The sequence below is a fragment of the Grammomys surdaster genome, unplaced genomic scaffold, assembly GCF_004785775.1.
Source record: "Grammomys surdaster isolate TR1022 unplaced genomic scaffold, NIH_TR_1.0 265, whole genome shotgun sequence".
In the NCBI taxonomy this organism is placed as follows: Eukaryota; Metazoa; Chordata; class Mammalia; order Rodentia; family Muridae; genus Grammomys; species Grammomys surdaster.
In genome coordinates this window covers 2347271-2370116 of record NW_021604706.1, presented here as the reverse complement: position 1 = coordinate 2370116, position 22846 = coordinate 2347271, and the positions used below count along the sequence as shown (strand labels likewise).

Below are 22846 nucleotides of genomic sequence, written 5' to 3'. Positions count from 1 at the left end.
TGTGTGTGTGTGTGTGTGTGTGTGTGTGTGTGTGTGTGTGTGTGTGTTTGAAGGGTCAAAGTCAGGCCATTTGGCTTTCAAAACAAGAGCTGTTACCTGCTGAGCCATCTTGCTGGCCCTGGGCAAAGTATGATAGTGGTAAGGGCCAGCAGGAAAGAATCACAACATATAGGATTATTCAGGGTAGTATTAATTATCTGGATGCCACCCTACAACTGGCCTTTGCCCATTATCATCTTACAACATATAGTTTTTAAAAAATGAGATATAGAGAAGATGGCTTGCAGGCATCCTAAAAGGCAGCATGTATTCCCCAAGGGTCCATTTTGAACAACTACAGTTCCCATTTCTACTAGCGCTTGCCATTTCTTGATGTTGTAAATCATATTCTTATAATCAGAAGCTACTTGGCTAAGTCCAATCTTATTAGCACACAGGGGCTCCTCCCTTTTGTCCTTTGCTTCTTATTGCCTTGGCAGTTATGTTATAGGGTAACATTGTGGCAGAGTAGCTCTGCTACTTCCTGCTATACCAGTCTGCTGTGGCCCACAGTAACGAAGCTTTTGACATCTATCTTATTTTATGTTTGGCTTTTAGCAGGTGCTGATTTTATACATTAAGAGCAACTCACCAGTTACTTAGTATTCAGGTTCTCTCACCTATCTTTATATTAAAAGAATCACAGGGAGATGTCACTGTATATGGCTCTCATAATTCTAGTCAAGCTTCCACTTGGGGTACTGTAATTATCATCATCCATGTCTCTCATTGTGGTGGTTTGAATGATTGGCCCATGGGGAGTGGCACTCTATTAGGTGTGGCCTTATTGGAGGAAGGGTGTGACTATGGGAGTGGGCTTTGAGGGCTGCTAGTGCCAAGCTCTGCCCAGTGTGGAATCAGTCTCCTAGTTGCCTGCAAAAGATAGTCTTCTCTTGGTTGCCTTCAGATCAAGATGTAGAACTCTCAGCTCCTTCTCCAGCACCACGTCTGCCTGCACACTGCCATGATGATAATGGACTAAACCTCTGAAAGTGTAAGCCAGTCTCTAATTAAATGTTTTCCTTTATAAGAGTTTCCTTGGTTATGGTATCTGTTCACAGCAACAGAAACCCTAACTAAGACAGGTCCCAGGGACTGGGGTATTGCTGTGATAGGCCTGACCATGCTTTTGCTTGGAGGAATGTACATTTTGGGACTTTGGATTTGGAAAGCAATGGAATGCTTTAAGTGGGACTTAATGGAACATCCTAGTAGGAGTATGGAAGACACTGGTGCTGAGGGTGATTTGAACTGTTAGGACATGGCTCAAGAGGTTTCAGAAGAGAAGAATGTTAGTATGTGGCCTAGAGACTGTTCTATGCTATTTTGGTAAAGAGTATGGCTGCTTTTTTGCCCTTGTCTGAAGAATCTGCCTGAGGCTAAAGTGAAGAGATTTAGATTAATTACATTAGCAAAGGAAATCTCAAAACAGACTGTTTTGATGAAAAAGAGCAAACTGAGAAAGAAAAAGTACAAAATGTATGGTTTAAAGCATTAAAGGGACACCAGGAAGTGGAATGGAGTTGAATCCTGTGTTCAAGGAGATAATCAGATTTAAGGGAGTGGTGATCTCAGGGCAAGATCCCTTTATTGTTTATATGTTTGCAGTCAAACAAGGGATAGTTATTTCTAGGCATTATTATACCTGGTTCTTGTTTTCATTTAGACACATATGTGTCAAACTGACAAGGGGTGGATTGTGATGGCAGTCAACAAAGGTAAAAGAAGTTGGACATCAGACATGGAGATACAGAGTTTGGAGTTTGCCCAAGTTGGTGTTGGTCTTGCTTTGGTCCTCATAGTATTTCCTCACTATATGATCTGCTTTTTGGTATTGATCTTATAGGGGGTTACAGTTAAGATACTGCATGAATCTCAGAAGAGACTCTGAACTTTGAACTTTTAAACATTGTTGAGAGTGTGATAGACTGTGGGGATTTTTGTGTTCTTCATTATGCTACGGCTAGGTATGCCCTCATAGATTTATGTGTTTGAACAAACCTATGGGGGCCAGAGAGTGGAATGTGGTAGTTTGAATATACTTGGCCGATAGAAGTGGTACTATTAGAGGGTGTGACCCTGTTGGAATAGATGTGTCACTGTAAAGGTAGGTGTTGAGGTCTCTACGCTACTGTTATGAATCCTAATGTAAATATCTGTGTCTTCTGATGGTCTTACGGAACCCCTGTGAAAAGGTTTATTTGACCTTACCCATAGGGTTGTGACCCACAAGTTGAGAACCCTAATAGCTTCTCAATAAAAGTGAAAAAATGAAAATATTATAAATATAGCACTTTTAACTTCTGGCTGAGGAATGTTTTAACAGATGACTTTTAAAAGTATCTGTTATGAGTAACCCTGGATTAAATGGCTTCTGGGCACTGGGATTTGGTGTTAGCGTCTTGATTTTAAGTGAATTTGATAATTACAAAATATTTCATGGCTGTAATTAATGGCATTAAATGTTTGTCTGGGATCTAGATTATCTGCCTCAAATTTACAACTCCTCTAATCTGTCCTAGAATTTCTTTTCCTTCCTTATTTTTTTTGAGGGGGGCATGTTTCTTCCCAGGAATTTCTTACCTTGTAAGTTGACAGTAAAATAGGCCACATTAGGATTATCAGGATTAGATAGAATTATCAGGATTAGATAGAAAGAAATAAAACAATTTTTAAATGATACAAGAAATATGATACTAAATTTTAAAAGTAGGATATAATCAGATTCTCTATATTTTCTCAGACAACTTTAAGAAACAGTTTACCTTCTGTAATTTCTTCATTGATAAGCTGGACTTGCAAACTGAAGATCTGTTCCTGCACTTTGGTGTGTGATAGTTTCAGCTTCTCTCGTCTGCTTATCATGTAGCACAGATTTCGGACCTGCAAGAAAATCCCCAGCAAATAAAGATGTTTGTCATATTAAGTAAATTTACAGTTGAAATTGTTCAGGCACATTGAATTCTGGTGCCTAGGGAGTGAGGAGTGAAGACAAGACCCAAGTGCCACAAACCATGACCAAACCTCTGAAACCTATTCACTAGTCTACACTGTAGTAGGATCAATATTAATATACACAATCTAGATGAGATGATAATGGTATCATACTTTAGCCTTCTATCCCTGAGTATGAATGATACCACTTGGCATCTATGCTATCAGGCCTGGCTCAATTCTCTAATTAGACAATTACAAAATTCCCTAGGGCAAACAGTACCAACCTTTTCTTTGAATTCTTGGAGCACTTAATTTACCTGATGAGTTTATCATGTAATTTATCACGAGTTAAATTACCTGGTGAAATGGCTATCAATCAGAGATGGTTTTAACCCCTAGGAGAAATCTAGTAAACTTGGAAAACAATTCTGGTTGTAAGAACCAAGTGTGTAAGGGATGATACTGACATCCAGTGGGTAGAGATCAATGATGCTGCTAAATATCCTATTCTGCCACTTACAATAAAGGGCAGCACTGCACAATAAATAACCATGCAGCTCAAGATGTCAATATAGTGCTGAGTTTGAGAAAACCCTGAGACAGTACTTTTCTGGACAAGGTTCATTCTTTTAGGCTTCAGTCTCAGGAATATGTTAGTAAAATATAGCTGAGGCATTTTAGACTGAAGGTGAATTAAAAAGTTAATCACAGCACGAATGTGTCAAAATTTAAACAGAACTCAACATATGGAGCCACAGTGAACTCAGACAATAAGGAGGGACACAGAAGCTCACACTATAAATGGGTAGTCATTTTATAACTGGAAGTGATATCTCCTAGCTCTATGCACACATTAGTCAGAACTGGTCACCTTACCCTCTCTAGGTCCTGCCGCAGATGCATAAACATTCTCATCCGAGTGTGAATGCTTTCTTCTTTTGGCTGAACCAAGCCATTTCCTTCATCCTCTTTTGGGGGGATTAATGGCTTATTGAAGTTGCTTTTGCGCTTTAGTTTCCAGTAGTTATAGATAAAGTCGACAGTGAATGCAGACAGCCCCATCTCTTTGGCAACATCTTCTACCTGGACTAAGGTATAGAATTCTTCTTCTAGTTCACGAAGCTTCTGTGCCCGTAGGCTGGTTTTCTCGCTTTTAGCCTGGCTCTGCTCGGCAACTCTGTGGTGGTGGTACTCGGCATCCCCGAGTTTTGGCTTGTTTTGGCTATGCTTGAGGCAAAATGACTTGAACTTCACTTCATCCCCATCATCTAGGATGGTCTTCATTTCCAGGCCGTGCTCAAAGGCACAGGTGACATGAAAGGCAGTGATACAGCTTTTCACAGAGCACTGAAGGAGAAAAAAGTGTGTCAGTGCAGCAGACGGGAAGAAGATAGAAAGATCTATATCCCTAGGTCCCTAATGTGAGCTTATAGAAAGGAAAGACAAAAGGGCAGCTTGACCATGAAAACTATTTTCCAAATAAAGAAAAAAGATGAAACAAAAAGAAAAGGAGAAAAATATTTTACAAGTAAGGAAACTTTTATAAGTTACCCAAGAAACTTGCTCTTGCTCATAGAGAAAACAGCAAAACAGAAGCAAAAATATGAAATTCCCATTTTAAGGTTTCAATTCAAGCAGAAAGCATTCAGTTGCCTTTTTTTTTTGGAGAAGTCTTTGATTTATGTAAAGTTTATCATTTCTTCTCTGTGTCCTCCATAACACCAATATATGCTTTTATTGTAGTACTTTTCACATACTACCTACTAATAACTGAAAAATCCCTGGCCATACAGTTTAAGACAGAAGCTATGTCAATTACCTATGTACCAGTATGTTATCAATTCAGGCAATACCATTCAAAAAGCAGTTGCTTAGAACAAATGAAAGAAAAGGCACAGTTTATATTTTTGCCAGGATATCCATGATTCTAAAAGGTGACAGGAACTCTAATACCTAAACAACATAACTTCCTGAAATTGTTCTTATACACTGAGCCATTCATCAGATTAGACAACTAGCCATGAAAGCCTATTTAAATTTATTTCAATGTAGCCAAAATGTTGTTTCTCATTAGAACAACATTTGTGTTGTATGTGTGAGGCTCTGGGTTTCATTCCCTAAACTGCAAAAAAAAAAAAAGTTAATTAAACTTAACATATAATGAGGACAGCACATAAGTGGGCCCGTTGTCAAAACTAATGACAAATTTAATCACAGGACCCACATGGTGGGAGAGAGCTGACAAGGTGCCCCCTAATCTCCATACATGTGCTCCCCTCAATAAATATGTTATTTTAAAAAGTGACATACATTGAAAAATTTAACTCCTCAGTCATATTAACTACATTTAAGCCAAACTGGACAACACACATACACACATAAAACATTTCCATCACTGTAGTCAGTTTTACTGGAGAATATGGTTTGTACTATTCTGCCTTCCACTGATAGATCTAACAACATTTATTAAGCATTACTATGGATCACACACTGATTATCATAGAGAAACAAAGTAGGATGAATTTGATAAATGACACAGATGCATTCTTGTGCTTAAGCTAAATTACCATTTGGTATGGTTAAAATGTTACAGCTCTTCTTTTTAAAAACACAGGAGTACACATACATGTTAACACAAGAGATTTTATTTCTAAGAAACTAGAATGAGATCATATATACTGTAAAAACTTCTAGATTTAGTGAAATGTCTTTAATTGCCTGAATTAAAAATTAAGAGTAAATATTTTTTAAAAGTGAAAAGGAAAATGGTGGGATTTTTCATCATTAAAGCAAGTGCTAGTTCTTTTGGAAGCCTGCCATTTGGAGATCACTGTGCTTAGTATACACATGTTGGAGTCTTGATAATTGAACAGAGAATAAACTTGGAAATGAATAAAGACAGAAAGAACACAATGTATGACAGGTCTTAGAAATCCAAGATACTCAACAGAAATGAAAACAAAACTTTTGTATGAGTTTTCATATCAGCATTATTTTGTATGGTTGGTTTTTCTTCTTACCACCAAAATGTATAAACCTCCAATTATAATACCACCTGACTCTAAAAATATTTTATGTGAATGTGTATGCACGTTTGCTATGTGTATGCATTATTCATGGAAGTCAAAAGAAGTGACAGATCACCTAGAGTTGGAGTTATAGAATTGTGAGCAACCCTATGTGGGTGCTTAGGAACTGAATCTGGGGCTTCTTCAAGAAACACAAATGCTTTTAACAGCTGAGCCATTTCTCTAGCTCCTAGAATGATCTTTTCTAAAACTAGATGGTTTTATGGCAGTTTGCTAAGAGACATTACTAATCATCATCTATGCATTGTTTTTTATTTTGTGTAGTTTATATTTCTATACTCTGTAAGTTTTATCTTAGAGATAATCTGTTTTCAACACCCTATCGAGTGCTGCTGAAGAATGTCTTTTATAATCTGTTGTATAATTATTTCATTTCTCTAGAATGTTTAATTCTCTTCTCCTAAGACAATACTATCAACCTGATTTAGACACACCCCACTTCCAATGAATCCAATGAACTGGTAATCTAGCCACATATCAGATAAAAGCTCACAATCTCACAAAACAAAACCAGACCTCTTTAGCTTTGGGTAGTTCTTTTGGAAATGTTGATTATATTACATGGAAATATGTATCCTTAAAATTTCCATGTATTTGACAAACATTATGAAAATGAGGATGATGTTAAGCTCAGAATGCATTTCTGAGTATTTTTAATATCATTTGGCTAAAAATTAGACATACTTAAAAACCAAATAGTAAAAGGTATTTTTAGCAACCACCAATAAAATGTCAAAAACAGATGTCTCTCAGGATAAAAGTTATAGAATATTGAGAAATAAATTACCCCCACAGACAAATATATGGATGGTAATTAGGAATGTCTCTTAGCAAACTCTGCCATAAAACCATCTAAATTTTAGAAAAGGTTATTCTGTGGTATTTATAATTAGAGATCTGTACAGTTTGGGGCTAAAAGTGGAATGGCTATCCAGGTTTTGGAGTCAATCATTTATTTATTGCTATTATAAAATAAAGCGGCTATGAAAATTCATGTAGAAGTTTTTCTTTAGATTTATGTTTTCATTTCTTTTGAGTACTGTGTAACAAAGGATTAACCTGGTCCAAAGAAATGTTTGGTCCTTTGTCTGTAGTACCTGAGAAATTACAAGTAAGCCTTTAGACTGTTGTGCCTGATAAAAGTTGGTTTTGTTTACTTAGAATCAGGTAGCTATGTGACTTTGGGTTACATGATATCAACTGATTTCCAGAGGGACCCAAGAATAAGGTCAGGCAAATGGATAGTTAGCCATTTCTATGTGGTGAATCCCCAACATTACTTATTGCCTCCAAGGCTCTGGTGAGTAGAGAAATAAACACTAAATGCATAGCTCTTGGGGTGGGGTGGTGAGGAGCTTAAGCTGTATATTTCCTTGGATAAGTTGTAGTGTTTAGGCAGGGAGTGACCTTGTCCACTGTTGTAATTAGACACAACCCCAGTATTCTGGAGATTACTGTAGAGACTGAGAACAGAGTCAATAGCCAGGGGAGTGCTTGTCCTTTGGGGATGATACTTTTGTGACTGGTATTTGGTCGTTATGTAGGCCCAATCTAGGGGTACCAACTTAGTTCTCCTTTGAGGTTATTATTAACTCCTAGGTGGAGGTCTGTCAGACAAAATGATGGGTTTCCTTAAATTCTTTCTGTCAAGAGCATAACTTGGTGCTTTGTTTGCCCCCCATTCTTTGGTGCATTCTCAGACCATCCTTAGTTGCTCACTACAGCCACTAGCAGCTAAAGAAGGGAAGCTTTTAGAGCAAATGCGTTCCTGATGTGGACAACATATCCTGGATAGGTCCAGCCTTACAGAGTACCAACTTGTACTGTGAAAAAAAGAGAGGGATTAGGATGGACCCAATTTCCAGAGCAGGTGCATTCTAATATTAAGACTGGGAAAGGAAGCTGCATCAATTATATATGTGTGTTTTAAAAACAACTTATTTGTCTTTTTAGTACAGTTTTCAGCTCTTCACAATATTTTTATTTTTTATTCATATTCTCACCTTTATCTGATTTTATTTATATATTTTATACCTGTATTTTAAAACTGCTTGCTCTTTTCTTTTTCCTAGTTTTGTTTTTTTAATTTATTTAACCTTGTAGTTTCCTTTTTGCCTTTTCCCTGTCCCTCCTTTATTTCATTTATTACTTTTATTCATTTTTTAGTTTAGGTTGACCTTGAACTTCCAATTCTCCTGCCTCCCCCTCCCATGTGCTAGATTACAGGTGTATACTACTTTTATTAATTTTTCTTTTGAGACATGGTCTCACTATGCAAAAACTGGCTGGTCTAGAACTTACTAGAACAGATTGGCCTGGAACGCATAGAGATACGCCTCTAATTTTTAACACCATAGTTTATTCCATATTTTGGCACTTTCTTTTCTTTATAAAGATTACATAGCCGGGCGGTGGTGGCGCACGCCTTTAATCCCAGCACTCGGGAGGCAGAGGCAGGCGGATTTCTGAGTTCGAGGCCAGCCTGGTCTACAGAGTGAGTTCCAGGACAGCCCGGGCTATACAGAGAAACCCTGTCTCGAAAAACCAAAAAAAAAAAAAAAAATTACATTTTAATTTTTAAAAAAAGATTTATTTTATATATGCGGGTATACTGTAGCTGTCTTCAGACACACCAGAACAGGGCATCAGATTCCATTACAGATGGTTGCGAGCCACCATGTGGTTGGTGGAAATCGAACTCAGGACCTCTGGAAGAACAGCCAGTGCTCTTAACCACTGAGACATCTTTCCAGCCCCCTACATTTTAATTTTTAATTTTGTATATATGCATGTCTATATGAGGCTATATACATAAGAGTACAGTGTCTGTGGAGATCAGAAGGTAGCTCTGGATCTCCTGGAATTGCAGCTGTGAGCAAACCAACATTCATACAGGGAACCTTGAGTCTTCTGGAAGAACATTATATACTATTAACTACTGATCCATCTCTTTAGGCCTACCATTTTCTTTTCTACAGCTACTGGTAGAATAGTTTGATTTTTATTGTATGTTTATATTTACTTTGTTTTGGTGTTGTGATGATTAATCATCAATGTCACCTGATAGGATTTAGAATCACTGTGAAAACATTTCTGTGCTGTCTATGAGACTATTTCTAGGAAGATCTTTAAAAATCTTTATTTATATGTATACATATTATCTGTCTTCACACACATCCAAAAGAGGAAATCAGATCCCATTATAGATGACTGTAAGTCTCCATGTGGTTGCTGGGAATTGAACAGTAGCCAGTGCTCTTTAACTGTGGAGCCATCTCTCTACCCGCCTCTAGAAAGATTTAACTGAGCAAGAAACGCTGACTGAATGTGGGTGGCCCCATCCTCACTGGTTAGGGTCTCAGAATGAATTAAAAAGGAGAAATAGAACTGAGCACTCATTTCACTTTCTGTTTTCTGACTGCAGATACAATACAGCATGCTGCCTTATTTTCCTGACATCATGCTTTCCCTGCTATGGTGGACTGTTACCTTTGAACTTTGAACCCAATTAAACCTTTACTTCCTTAAGTTGCTTTTGTCAGGTATTTTGTCGCAGGAATGCATAAAAAGTATCTAATATATCTGTTGCTGTTACAGTATTTTCTTCTGACTGGTACTGTAGTTAGGCTCTCGGAAGACTGCTCACTAAAAAAACCTCCATACAAACCCAGAATCTACCCTGACAGATGTACCAATTGTAATACAGAAACAGGAAATATAAAAATCTGAAAGAAGCAAGGCAACGTGAACAGATAGTATCTACCTGGGAAACCCAGGGCCTTATAAATATATCCTTAGCAGCTGTGCGAATGTATCCATTTGGTTGTCTAATCCTTAACACATTTTTAACAAGAGGATGATGTCAAAACAATTTGGTCAAAATTTGGTCACAGAGGTATGGGGGCACACATCATTAATCCTGGCATTCAGGAGGCAGAGGTAGGTGGATCTCTGTGAATCCAAGGCCAGCCTGGTCTACACAGGGAGTTCTAGGACAGCCAGAGCTATACAGTGAGACTGTTTCAAGAAACTATATAGTATTGCTTACAAATACAATGCTGTAAATGGTCTAAATTGCTCTACAAAACTCACTTTTGCCACTCATACTCTTTCATCTACAGTGACTACCAGCTCTTACCTCTCTGCCACACTATCTGAGAAGAGACATCACTGAAGTTTTAGCTAACTTTTCCCAATTTTTTTTGTTTGTTTTTATAACTGGCTGGCCTGACTATAGAGCCAAATCTGGCTTTAAATTTCTCTGTTTCCCAAGTGCTAGGATTATACGCATGCATCATCACATCATGTCTGGCCCATGTTTAAGTTTAACTTCTCTTAAAATGCTTTGAGCTCCCAAAGGCAGAGACTGTAACAGTCTTAGAACAAGAACAGCTTGTATTAACAAATGTGAAAAAATCATGGAAATGCTTTCCTAGGTAAGTAGAAGAGAATGCCCTTTTATCTTGTGTAAAGACTAGAGGTGGCTGTATGATATTTTAATTCTTATTTTTGAGACAAGGTCTATATATGAACCTGGAACTCACAATTTCAGCTGACTGGCTAGCTAGTTAAGTGATTTTAGGATCTATTTGCTTCTGTCCCTGTTACTCCCAGTACTGTGGTTACAGATGTACATCAAACATTTAGTTTTAAATAGGTGCTGGGGACTCAAATTTAGATCCCTCATGCTTGTGTAGCAAATACTTTAACCATTGAGCTATCTCCTGAGCTTTCTTTTTAATCTCAGTATTTCATTTTCCTTACTATATCACCTTTATTAAGTACTGAAAAAGTATACTTTCTTATTTAACCAGTTCCCTATTTGTTGAAGATTTTACTTTTTTTGTTTGTTTGTTTTTGTTTTTCTGAGACAGGGTTTCTCTTTGTAGCCCTGGCTGTCCTGGACCTCATTCTGTAGACCAGGCTGGCCTCAAACTCAGAAATCCGCCTGCCTCTGTCTCCCAAGTGCTGGGATTAAAGGCGTGCACCACCACCACCCGGCAAAGATTTTACTTTTTAGAAGTTAATTTTGTCACAACTGAATTCACATTGGCCTAACAGTAAACTCATTCTAGCTTTCCAATTTATATTAAGTTCTGTATACTTGTGACTTTAGACAGGCCCATCTCTCTCTACCATCAATCCAAGCCACAGATGTTGGATGATTTTATTTAGTTTGGCTCGATATCTATCAGCATAATCAGATTTACTCTAGGGAATAATATGGGAAATTATTACTATTCTTACATGCACATTTTTCTGTTAGGTATTAGGTTAAGCTCTCTACCATCTTAAGTAAGTAACATTACTGTCTCCATTTATAGATGTGGAAGCTGAAGCCCAGAGATGTTAGGTAAGTTTTCTAAGCTTATATAACTAGCAAGAAGTAGGGCCAGGCTTCATATCCTAGGAGGCCGGCATCCAAGAATATATTCTTCCTCTTCTCTATTCTCCTCTATCTTCCCCAACCCCCCTCTTTCTCTATTCCTCGATCCCTCTTTCCCTTTCCCCCTCCTTCAATCTTTTCCTTCTTTCTGTACTGTATTTTAAGACAGGGTCTAACTATATGGCTTATGCTGGCCCTGAACTTGTAGTACTACTGCCTCAGACTTTCAACTTGTTAGAGCTTACAGATGCATACTATCATGCCCAGCTTTGAAGTCAGGGATCCATGAGAAGTCCTCAGCTTATCTGATAGTTATTATTTTTATAGCAAAGGGCTTTTGTTTCTTGAAATATTTTCTCCCCTTGTTTTCTAAACCTTATTGGCTTTTTCAATTGTTTCTCTGGTGATTTGTTTTAGTATCCTCTGCTAATTTTTTCTATTCATCTTAACTTCTATACTCTGGTGTGCTCAGTACCATATGTGCTTATTCCATGATTTTTAATCAGTGCAGGTTTTAGCACTTTATGCCAAGGTATCAACTTGACAGAATCCAGAATTACCCTGAAGATGTTATTTTTGGGGCATGCCTATGAGTAATTATCTAGATTAGGTTAATTAAATTGGGAAGACCCCACCTAAATATGGGTGGCACCATTCTATTTGCTAGGATCCCAGACTGCATTAAAAAAAAACCCACAAAACACACACAAAAAATATGAGTATAAGCAGTGATCTCTTTCTGATTCCTGTCTGTGGTTACGTGACCAGCTGACTGAAGTTCCTGCTGCCATTACTTATCCACCATGATGGGTGTATCCTTGAACTATGTGCTAAAATAAATTCTTTCTTCCAAAGTTGCTTTTGCTGAGTATATTTAAAAATTTTTTTCTCTCTCATATATATCATCCTGACTACAGTTTCCCATCCCCCTCTCTCCATTACCTCCCTTATTCTCCAGAACTACTCCTACCCTTCCCTCAGAAAAGAACAGGCCTCCCAGGGGCACCAACCAAATATGGGATAACAAGCTAGGATAAGACCAGGCTCATACCATCACAACAAGGTTGGACAAGGCTACCTAGTAGGAGGAATAGGGTCTAACAAGAAGGCAAGGGGCCACCGGGCAGTGGTGGCGCACGCCTTTAATTCCAGCACTTGGGAGGCAGAGGTAGGCAGATTTCTGAGTTTGAGGCCAGCCTGGTCTACAGAGTGAGTTCCAGGACAGCCAGGGCTACACAGAGAAACCCTGTCTCGAACCCCCCCCCCCAAAAAAAGAAGGCAAACGGTCAGGGACAGCCCCCAGTCCCACGCTTATACTGAGTATCTTGTTACAGCAATGTGAAAAGGAACTAACACAAGGCTTGTCAACTGTGTCCTCTGTCCGAAACTTCCTCTTAAATCCCAGAATTATGCACACATGTGCTAGCTACACATTTCTACTAGAATGTGTGTGTGTGTGTGTGTGTGTATACACATGTGTTTATATATAAAACATAAGTTGAGTTCAAAATGGAATTTGTTGTTTTCTCCTCCAAATCTATTTTTTTCCAAATCTATTCTATATATAGGTTTTCCATTGGCATTCATCTAGAATCCCACTACTTCCTACTACTTTCTCAAGGCCACAGTCATGGATCTAATAGATTACCATAATAGACTTTTAATTGCTTTTCTTATTTCTAACATTATATCCTCAGTATATTCTGAATGAAGGCGTCACAGTGGGTTCTTCTTTGGTGATAGGATCTTATTATATAGTCTAGGCTGGCTCAGAACATATGATCTTGCTTTTACCTCATGTGTGCTGGGTTACAGACTTATACCATTTGGGTTTATTAGTTGGTTAACTGCTATAGAAATTTAAAAATTTGTATAATAGGTTACAATAATAAGCTTTCATATACTTATCTTTCAACTTCACTGAGTGTTGGTACATGGTGGATCTTGTTTACCTTTAACACTCATAGCTCTCTGTCTTCTGTATTATTTTTATTCCTTAGGATGAGTTCTAAAATAATGTATTAGCCCACTCCTCTGCTTTAAAAACTACCATTGGCTCTTTTTGTGTGAGTGTGTTGTGTATGGACAGACACAATGGCTCTTTTGTAAACTCAGTGAAAAAATAAAAGATCTTATAATGGCTCTGGAAGATTTCACGAGGAGATGACAAACTATGTGGCACTAACCAAATGCAGATACTCATCTGTTTTTACATTTTTTGGTGGCCAGACATTAAAACTGGGACCTTTAATATGCTAGTAAAAGTTACATGAAACTTAAATTTTTAAGTGTATAAACACTGATATACAGGTAATTAGAATACAGCCACATTTATTTGTTTAAATATTATTTATGGCTGCCTTTGCAATGCATAACTAGTGTTGAGCACCTGTGACAAGAAACTACTTGGTCCACAAAGCCTAAAAAACACATTTATTATCTTTCTATTTATAGAGCAAATTTACCAGCCCTTGCCCTAATCAATAAGGACCCATGTAATCTTTCTGATCTTCTTTTCCCAAATACTCTGTTTTCATCTTGTTGGATTCTTTCTGTTGATCAAATAGGCCAGGCACACTTCTATCTGATGGCTTTCTCAATGGCTGTTCCCTCTGTCTGAAACACTTTTATCCTAAATATCTACATAGCCTTTTCTCTTGCACTGGAGTCAAATGTCACCTTCATAATTAGTCCTACCCTATCCACTCCACTTAAACTTTAATTTATACTCCCTGCCTCATACTTCCCAACTTCTTACTATCCTCTACATTTTTCTTATCATCTTCTAACATTTTAGTTAACATCTATTGCATATTGTTTACTTTCACAAACTAAAACATAAGCTCCACAGTGAAAAGTTCTTTGTTATTTATTTCATTGGTAGACCCAAATCCTAGTATACAATTAAGCATATACACTTGTTGAATAAATTAAACCTCTTATACTCAAGCTTGGGACAGAGATGTAGTTAAGTAGTAGAACATTCGCTTAGCATATTTGAAATTACATGAAATGAGATCTTGGGATTATTCCCTAGCACCACACAAAAACCAAAAATGCATAATGGTCTCAATAGTAAGATTTACCTAAAATTAAGAATCTGAACTTTAAGAAATAAAAATAAGAATTGTTTTGCAGACGTGAAACCTCTAGAATGTCTTCTCTACTCATATATTCATCTATCATCCATCCATCAATTTAGAATTTATTTATTGCATGTCTGCCATGTCAAGGTATGGGGAAAAGCTAAGGACAAAACTAGGGAAGATAAAAACTCACAGATGAACAATATAATACAAGACAGAATATGGAACCTAAGGCTGCAATGTAAACTCTTCTCTGAAAATGTTAAGGTCAGTGATTTCTGTACTAGTTATGCTACTGATTACTAACTGGCATAAAAATAATCTTTAACAGCTAAACAGTGGGAAATGTAGGTATGATAATGAGAATTTTATTGAATACAAATTCAATTTGTAAAAATATTAAATAATGAACATGGAAATATTGTTTCAATGGAAAATATGTATCATAAATTAATCTGATACATTCAAACATACATGCATTTATTCAATGTACCTTAAATGAATACTAACAATAGGAGAAATTCACAGATGAATGGTGTATCATCTTGGCTTTTAAGAGGCTTATATAGGGAGAGCAAACAGGAGATAACTTAGATAAACCAAACACTGTGTTAGGTTAGTAGCTTCATGTTTCTATTGCTGTGATTTAAAAAAAAAAAGCCCTAGAGCCAAGAGTAACTTGGGGAGTAAAGGATTTATTTCATCTTATAATTTGCAGTTCATCATCTAGGGAAGTCAGGACAGGAGCCCAACATAGGAACTAATACGAAAGCCCTGGAGGAGTGTTGATTACTGGATTGTTCCTCATGGCTTGTTCAACCTGCTTATAGCATGCAGGACCACTAGCCTGAGAGTAGCACCACCCACAGTGGTTTGAAATCTCCTATATCAGTCATCAATCAAGAAAATGTACCACAGGCTTGTCTACAAGCCAATCTATTTGGGGACATTTTCTCAATTGAGTCATTTCCAAAATGACTCTAGCTTGTGTCAAGTTGACAGTAAATATATATTAGGGAGAGAGTTTCACCTTGTAAACACTAAAATGTTCTATAGTTAAGACAAATAAAATTTTAAAACCAAGGTAAGTATTTATATTTTTCAGATAACAAGTCTGCAACCTATCATGCTAAAACAGAAGTGAACTGGATAAAACATCTAGAACCATTGCTCTAAAGTTGTGACATTACAGAGATCCCTTTCTCTGAGAGTATGCAGGCAAATCTGATCTCAACCACTCTGCAGCTCACATGCAGTAATTTTAAGTCAGTCACAGTCCTTCCTTCCCACTTACAACCAGAGCCACCCTATTATGTTTGGAACAGAAAGTGAAATAACATTGTACCTTAGATAGCTCAAAAAAAAAAAAAACATTACCTGTACTACCACATGCAACATATATGCCTATAAGAATAATTTTTAAAGATTTATTTTTATTTTATGTGTACTGATGTTTTGCCTGCATGTATACCTATGCAAAGGTGTGAAGGTGTCAGATCTTGGAGTTTCAGACAGCTATGAGCTGCCCTGTGTATGCTGAGAATTGAACTCAGGTACTCTGGAGCAGTCTGTGCTCTTAACCTCCGAGGCATCTCCCCAGTCCCTTTAAGAGTGATTTTAAATCTATTCAAATGTACCTTTCTACACCCAAATGGTTTAGAGAACCATCTATCTAATCATAGTGGATCTTAAATTCATTGACATTTAATGGATGAAACTCATCAAAACATGGGCTATTTTAGAGTTATAGTTTATTCCGTCTCAGAATGAAATCACTCAGCTTCAGAGTCTAGTTGACACATATGCTCTGACACTAAAAGATGAAGGTTAAATACCATTATGAATATTATTTTGAGAGGGGGGGTCTCACTATGTTGTTCAGGCTGACTCCTGAGGTGAAATGATTTTCTTTTGCCTCAATTTCTTAAAAAGCTGGGCAAACCACGTGTATCACTATTCCTGGTAACCAAAATGAATGCTGAAAAGAATAGGCTAAGGGTTGGAGAGATAGCTTACTGGTTAAGAACATTTACTGAACTTTCAGAGGATCCAAGTTCAATCCCCAGCATCCATGCTGGCTGGCTCACAATCACTTGTAACTCCAGCTCCAGGGGATCCAACACCCTCTTATGACCTCTGGGGGTACCCACCTACATACATATAAATAAAAATAAATCTGTGGGAAAAAACCCAGGCTGAACGGTCCAGAAGCAACATCTGAAAAAGATTTCCACAAATGGTCTGTGGAGTGGCAGCACCCTGCACATGAGTGGGTAGCCTCTTAAGTGATTTCTGAGTTAACAGGACACTCTTACTGGGACTTGGTTTTAGCTCACTCCACCATTTCTCAGGGTACTTACCTGAATACAAGCCCCTGTCTTCACCTTGCACAGGTTGCAAACTAAGGCCCACCGGCTAGGTGGGATGTGGGAGATTTTTGTGACAGGCTCCATTCTCTCTGGACAAGCGATACTGACCTACAAATAAAACATCATCATAAGACAGAAGCACCAAGGCATGTCAAAAGCACTTTTCACAAACTATAAATGATGTTATATGAAACTGAGAACATTAAAACAATGAGGCAAGCCATATCTTCTTCCAAGGTTAGTATGGAACTAAGAATAAACAAAAGATGTTTCAGTCCTTCAATCATTTCTAGTAATGTAAACAATTCATATCTATGAAGAGTACAGGAGTGTAGACTAGGTAGGCATGATTACCTAAAACAATCAAGATAATATCCATCTTTACTTAGAAGAAAGCTACTTAGGAAAGGAAATAAAGTTTAGAAATTCTAGAATCTGTCTTATGTGACAGATAGTATCACATGTCTTGCTATTTCATTTAATCAACTAAAGATAAAGAAAGGCAGTGACAGATCTTTCTATTTGGTTTACAAAGCAGCATAACATTGTTGTAAAGTAACAGCAAATTTATGTTATGAAGGGACTGCAGTATGTAATTAGAAAGGATGAAGATGATACCACTTCTAAACCCCAAATCTTTAAGACTATGTAACTATTATCATCTTACCCTACTCTCTCAGCCAAAGTAGCTTCAAAGTGAAATTAAGTCTTTGGGAATGCTGAAAGGAAAAGGACACTTTAAAAAAGATGGAAAAAATTTCCATATGGAAATAAAGGGTCATGTAACTACTGGTAAAAACGTGTTAGTGGCTTTTTTTTTTTTACAATTTTATACATGTAGAAATGTTGTGCCTGTGTGCATGTCTGTGTGCTACATGCATGCAGTGTCTACAAGGGCCAGAAGAAGGTATTAGATTCTCTGAGACTGGAGTAACAGATGGCTGTAAATTACCATGTGGGTGCTAGGACTGGTGCTCTTAATCCCTGGACAATCTCTACAGCACCAGAAATAAACAAGTTTTACAAAGCATAGTTATTTCTCTGTAATAACTATCAATGAAGGATGATCTATCTACTATAAGTTCTGTCCAGATCAGGAAAGTGAGAACTTTAATAATCCAAAATGTACTGGAAATCCAGAATTGAAAAGCCCTAAGAGAATATTAATTAAACATGAAGGTTTTATTTATTTTTGTTTACTTTTTGAGATAGCCCATGGTGGCCCTTAACTCATGATTTTCTTAGTCTAGTCTCCTGAGTGCTAGGATTATAGGTGATTTGTTTCACTTTTGTGTATGTGGTTTGTTGGGAATCAAGCCCAGGCTTTGCACATGCTAAGCAAATAATGTCTGAGCTATGTTCCTTGTTTGTTTTTGGTCTGAGACAAGGTTCCACTATGACTTAAGCTAGCCTTGAGATTGCTGTGCAGCACAGGCTGGCTTTAGCTTTTGATTATCCTGCTTTTTCATCCAAAGATGAAGGATTACAGGCATATGATACCAGGCCTGGCTTCAACCTTTTTTAATTTTAATTTTTTGATAGTGGAGAGTTGCCTCGTTTATAATAGGCAAATACTCTACCAATTACTACACCTTACCACCAAACTATTGGTTTTTGATGTTTGTTTACAGAGTCTAGGTCATGTAGGCTGACTTTGAGCTCACTATGTATCTCCAAGATAGCTTCCAGATAGTCCTCCTGCCTCAGCTTCCCAATTATAGGGATTAGAGGAATGTCCTACCATGCTCAGTTTAGAAGCCATGTTTTAATTAAGTTAGTGAACAATAGCCATTCAGGAAATATCTGCAATTAAAGGATAGGTTGGTAACAAGGAATAAATTATGAATAAAAGCCTTAGGTAAGTGTTGAGTTTAAGCACTGAAAGAGCTTTTTAAGTAAAGGACAACTAGGTGTGGTGGTCCTTAATACCAGAATTTGGGAGGCAGAGGCAGGTGGATTTTTGTGAGTTCTAGGGCAGCTAGTCAGTAATAGAGCGAAACCCTGTCTTTAAAAAAAACAACAACAACAAAAAGTAGAGGAAAACTACCACAGCGGGCAAGAGTGATTGGCTACTTTATTTGTAACAGCCTATAATAAGAGACCTAAAGCAGAATAAAGAAATAGAATATCTAGAACATCCATATAATTATGAACTACTAAGCAATGTAAATTAATGAACTACTGATACATACATACTACAACATGGAGTTCTAGCCAGGCAACAAAGAATACTTACTCTAAAAGTTCCATTTATATGAAGCTTAAAAACAGACAAAACTTATTCAGAGTGATAGAAATTAAAATGGTTTACTCTCAGAACTAGGGACCTTTCCAGGATGCTATTTACATATTTCTGTGGTATTTCATGTCTTAATCTGATTTGTGGCTACCGGTATTTTAGGTTAAATTTTACTTTTAAAAATGTTTTTTCTGGGCCGGGCGGTGGTGGCGCATGCCTTTAATCCCAGCACTTGGGAGGCAGAGGCAGGCAGATTTCTGAGTTCGAGAGTTTGAGGCTAGCCTGGTCTACAGAGTGAGTTCCAGGACAGCCAGGGCTACACAGAGAAACCCTGTCTCGAAAAACCAAAAAAAAAAAAAAGTTTTTTTCTCTTACCATTATCTTTTTTAAAAAAGTAGTTTATTTTAAAAAAATATTATTTAAGTATTTTAAAATTATGCATATATGTGTATGAGTATGTGTATAATATATAGGTGCCTCTGGAGGCCAGAGGTCATCAATTTCCTGGGAGGCAGAGTTACAGATAGTTAGCTGTGAGCTGCTTGACATGGTGCAGGGTGCTAAAAATTGGATCTTGTGTAAGAGCTCCTAATAGCTAAGCTACTTCCAGGCCCACTTCTGGTCTTTTATGTCTCTTCCCTCTTACAAATTTATCAAATACCACTGAAAATATCACCCACAAATAGAGAAGTCTGGGATAACAGGCACAGTTGCATCCAAGAAGACCAGAGATAGCATATGAATCTCAGAAATAGTTGAGCAGAAAGCATTTCCATGACCAGTCTGAGTCTGTCTAAATATCATAGGAAGGAGGGTACCCTAGAGTAAATAGGCCCAGATTTGGATGGTTACTTACTTCTGGAATCCATAGGGCACAGCTGACATGAGCCCATTTAGTTCCTGTCCTGGTGGTCTTCATGGCACCACCCTTCTTAGGACATAAAACACACTGTGGATAAATGCCCAGGACACAGGAGCGGCACAGCCAACTGCCTTCTGGAATCTTGAGGATGCCATAGCAAGCCTTAGGTAAGTATGAAAAAGAGATAAGCACACATAGCTGAACAAGTTCATATCCAAGATTTAGTAATTTTTAAACGCTAAAAACCAAGCTTGTAGCATCATCTGAACTAAGATTAGCATGCATACCTATGAGAAACAACTTTAATGAAGATAGAAAAAGACTATGTGGTAATCCACATCAAGATTAGTCCAACTACTAATTGAGAGTTGAATTACAGACATTTAAACATTTATTGAAATAATTCATTTCCTGGATTCCAAACTGTCTTCAGTGTTTATATAACAGGTCATCTAAGCAATAATGGAATAATTTCCAACATATCATGTACTATTGTGATAAAAAAGTGAAATAAACTAATGTTTATAAAGAGTCTAGTACCTGATACATAAAAACACTTAGGAAATTATAGAAATTATTTGCTTGGGTTGGATAAAAAGGAGACTTGTGAATTGAATCACAATAATCCACAATGAGTTCTAGGAGCCTTTTCAATTCTTTACTGAATGATACTTGAAAAATAAATGATAACTCAGAGATGGAAGACTGCTTAGGAATTATTCTAGATGACCCCATCTTCAATTCTGTTCATTAGACCCTCTTTATTGCTCCACTCTATTTCAGAAAAAAACTAGTTGCCTTTAGGTTCCTCACAGGGCAAAATATACCCTATACCATCAACTGATTCAACCTAGCAGTTTCAAATTTTTTTTAAAGATTTATATATTTATTATATGTAAGCACACTGTAGCTATCTTCAGACACCCATATGAGGGCATCAGATCTCATTGTAGATGGTTGTGAGCCACCATGTGGTTGCTGGGATTTGAACTCATGACCTCTAGAAGAGCAGTCAGTGCTCTTAACCGCTGAGCCATCTCACCAGCCCCAGTTTCAAATTTTTTATGAGTTCCAGATTCACACTTAGGTGAGATTCACTAAGAGTTATAACCATCCATTGCCAATCTTTCTTTCCTTTTTTATCTTCCAGACCAAATCCCTGGACTTTTACTTATTTACCTTCATCCACCGGCTCTAGGCGCTTACGCTTGCTTCTTACATTGAGTCTCAGAGGCTGAACTTCCTTTCCATGCCCATCCTCACCACTACTGTTCTATCCAACTCTTTGTCACACTATTCTAGGATGAATTTATTTCTAAATTTGTTTACTCATTCTTCACAGCTTTCACCCTTCCTCTAGTTATCAAATTCTTCTCAGTAAAATCTTCCAGGGATTTTTCTGGTTCTTACCTCATTTGCCTACCATCATCTAAACTAGGTGTTGGCTACTGCTTAAGACCTGTTTTATAAGGCTAACAAACTTAGAATGTTTTTTTTTCACATTTTAAAGAGGTCTAAGATGGGGGGAGACAACACACAATAGAGATCAAAGTCTAAAGTATTTCTGACACTTTAAAGAAAAGGTTTGCTGGCCTCTGATCTGAAGTTTTCATCTCTTTATACCTTAATATTTCTTCTCAGTTTTCTACATAAGTGTCCACTTTAGCTCTCATGTCCATGTTTCTTGCTAGGTGTTTTCCCTAGTCTAAAGATCAACTTCCTTTTGTACTTCTTTTCTTACTTTCCACGCCTGGATTAAACTCTACCCCCTACTCCAAAACTCCACTCAGGTTACAGTGGCCTTTTGTATCTGCTCTACTATTGCCTGTCCCATTCTCTACTTCATGTGATTTTCCTTATCAACCACATAGTATCTGTGTTCTCTCCTCATTTTGTTCTTGTGCTTCATAACCTCAGTGAGAATGGAAGGTCATTAGGCACAGAATTCATCACTGATTTATCTCATATGATCCTTCCCCCTGCTTGGTTTGTATAGGTGTGTTGTGAAAACAAATTATTAATAATTTGGCTCAAGAACCCAAGCTAGACTTCCAACTAGGCTAGACTTCAACTAGTCTGCTCTCATATGAACAGGGCATCATTTTATAAGGTTCCTATTTTTGAAACCCTCTTTTTCTCTAAGATCTAGAATGTTGCCAGGTAATGACAAAAAAATTCCTTCCCAAATTAGAGCCAGTTTAAAGCTAGTGGTTAGTTGTAAGAATACTGTTGCTCATTCTACAGAGCATAAAATAATTTACAGAGAGAGACCCTTTATAGAAATAATTGTCATAAGATCATAAAAGCTTTTATGTCATAGTGATTCTCAACTTTGTATGGATCATTGTATCAGCCCATTTTGTCTCACGTTTGGAGCCACTTTGTCTCGGCCTGAGCTGTTGTTTTAGTCTGTGTGTCAGGGTCTAGCAAGAGAGAGAGTGGGGATGGAAGGGCAAGAGACACGAAGAATGGAGACAAGACAGAGTCTGATCAAGTCTCCTTTATTTAATGGAAATCTTGGGTATTTATATCTTTTATCACGTGCTTTGTCCTAATGGACAAACACAGTTGAAGGCACTATGTGTCTAGCAGTGTGGAGACCACATGCGTCTAGTTGTTGTTGGCACTAAACAGTAAAACAAGATGTTTATCAAGAATGTGTTCAGCTGTTGTGGGCTGTTGAAAACAAGTCTCTTGTCAGGGTATATGGCTGTAAAGATGATAGCCACTTTCGGCTAAGAGTCGGGTCCCAACAGATCATAAATGATTTCTGTTGAGAAAATAGCATGTGTGTGCTAATACACTTTAAGCATAATTTCAGGATGTCAGACTCAGTGTT

General features: G+C 37.4%; 1 protein-coding gene across 1 annotated transcript in view; it reads right to left on the bottom strand.

Moving 5' to 3' along the window:
- Jade3 (jade family PHD finger 3) overlaps positions 1 to 22846 on the bottom strand; it is a 113345-nt gene that overhangs the window by 2785 nt on the left and 87714 nt on the right. Inside the window, exons 9-12 of the mRNA XM_028776099.1 lie at positions 20002 to 20169; positions 16898 to 17014; positions 3853 to 4323; positions 2805 to 2922 (exon numbers count right to left, since the gene is read on the bottom strand). Coding sequence (XP_028631932.1) covers positions 2805 to 2922; positions 3853 to 4323; positions 16898 to 17014; positions 20002 to 20169 — 874 coding nt within the window. The remainder of the gene's footprint in view (positions 1 to 2804; positions 2923 to 3852; positions 4324 to 16897; positions 17015 to 20001; positions 20170 to 22846) is intronic.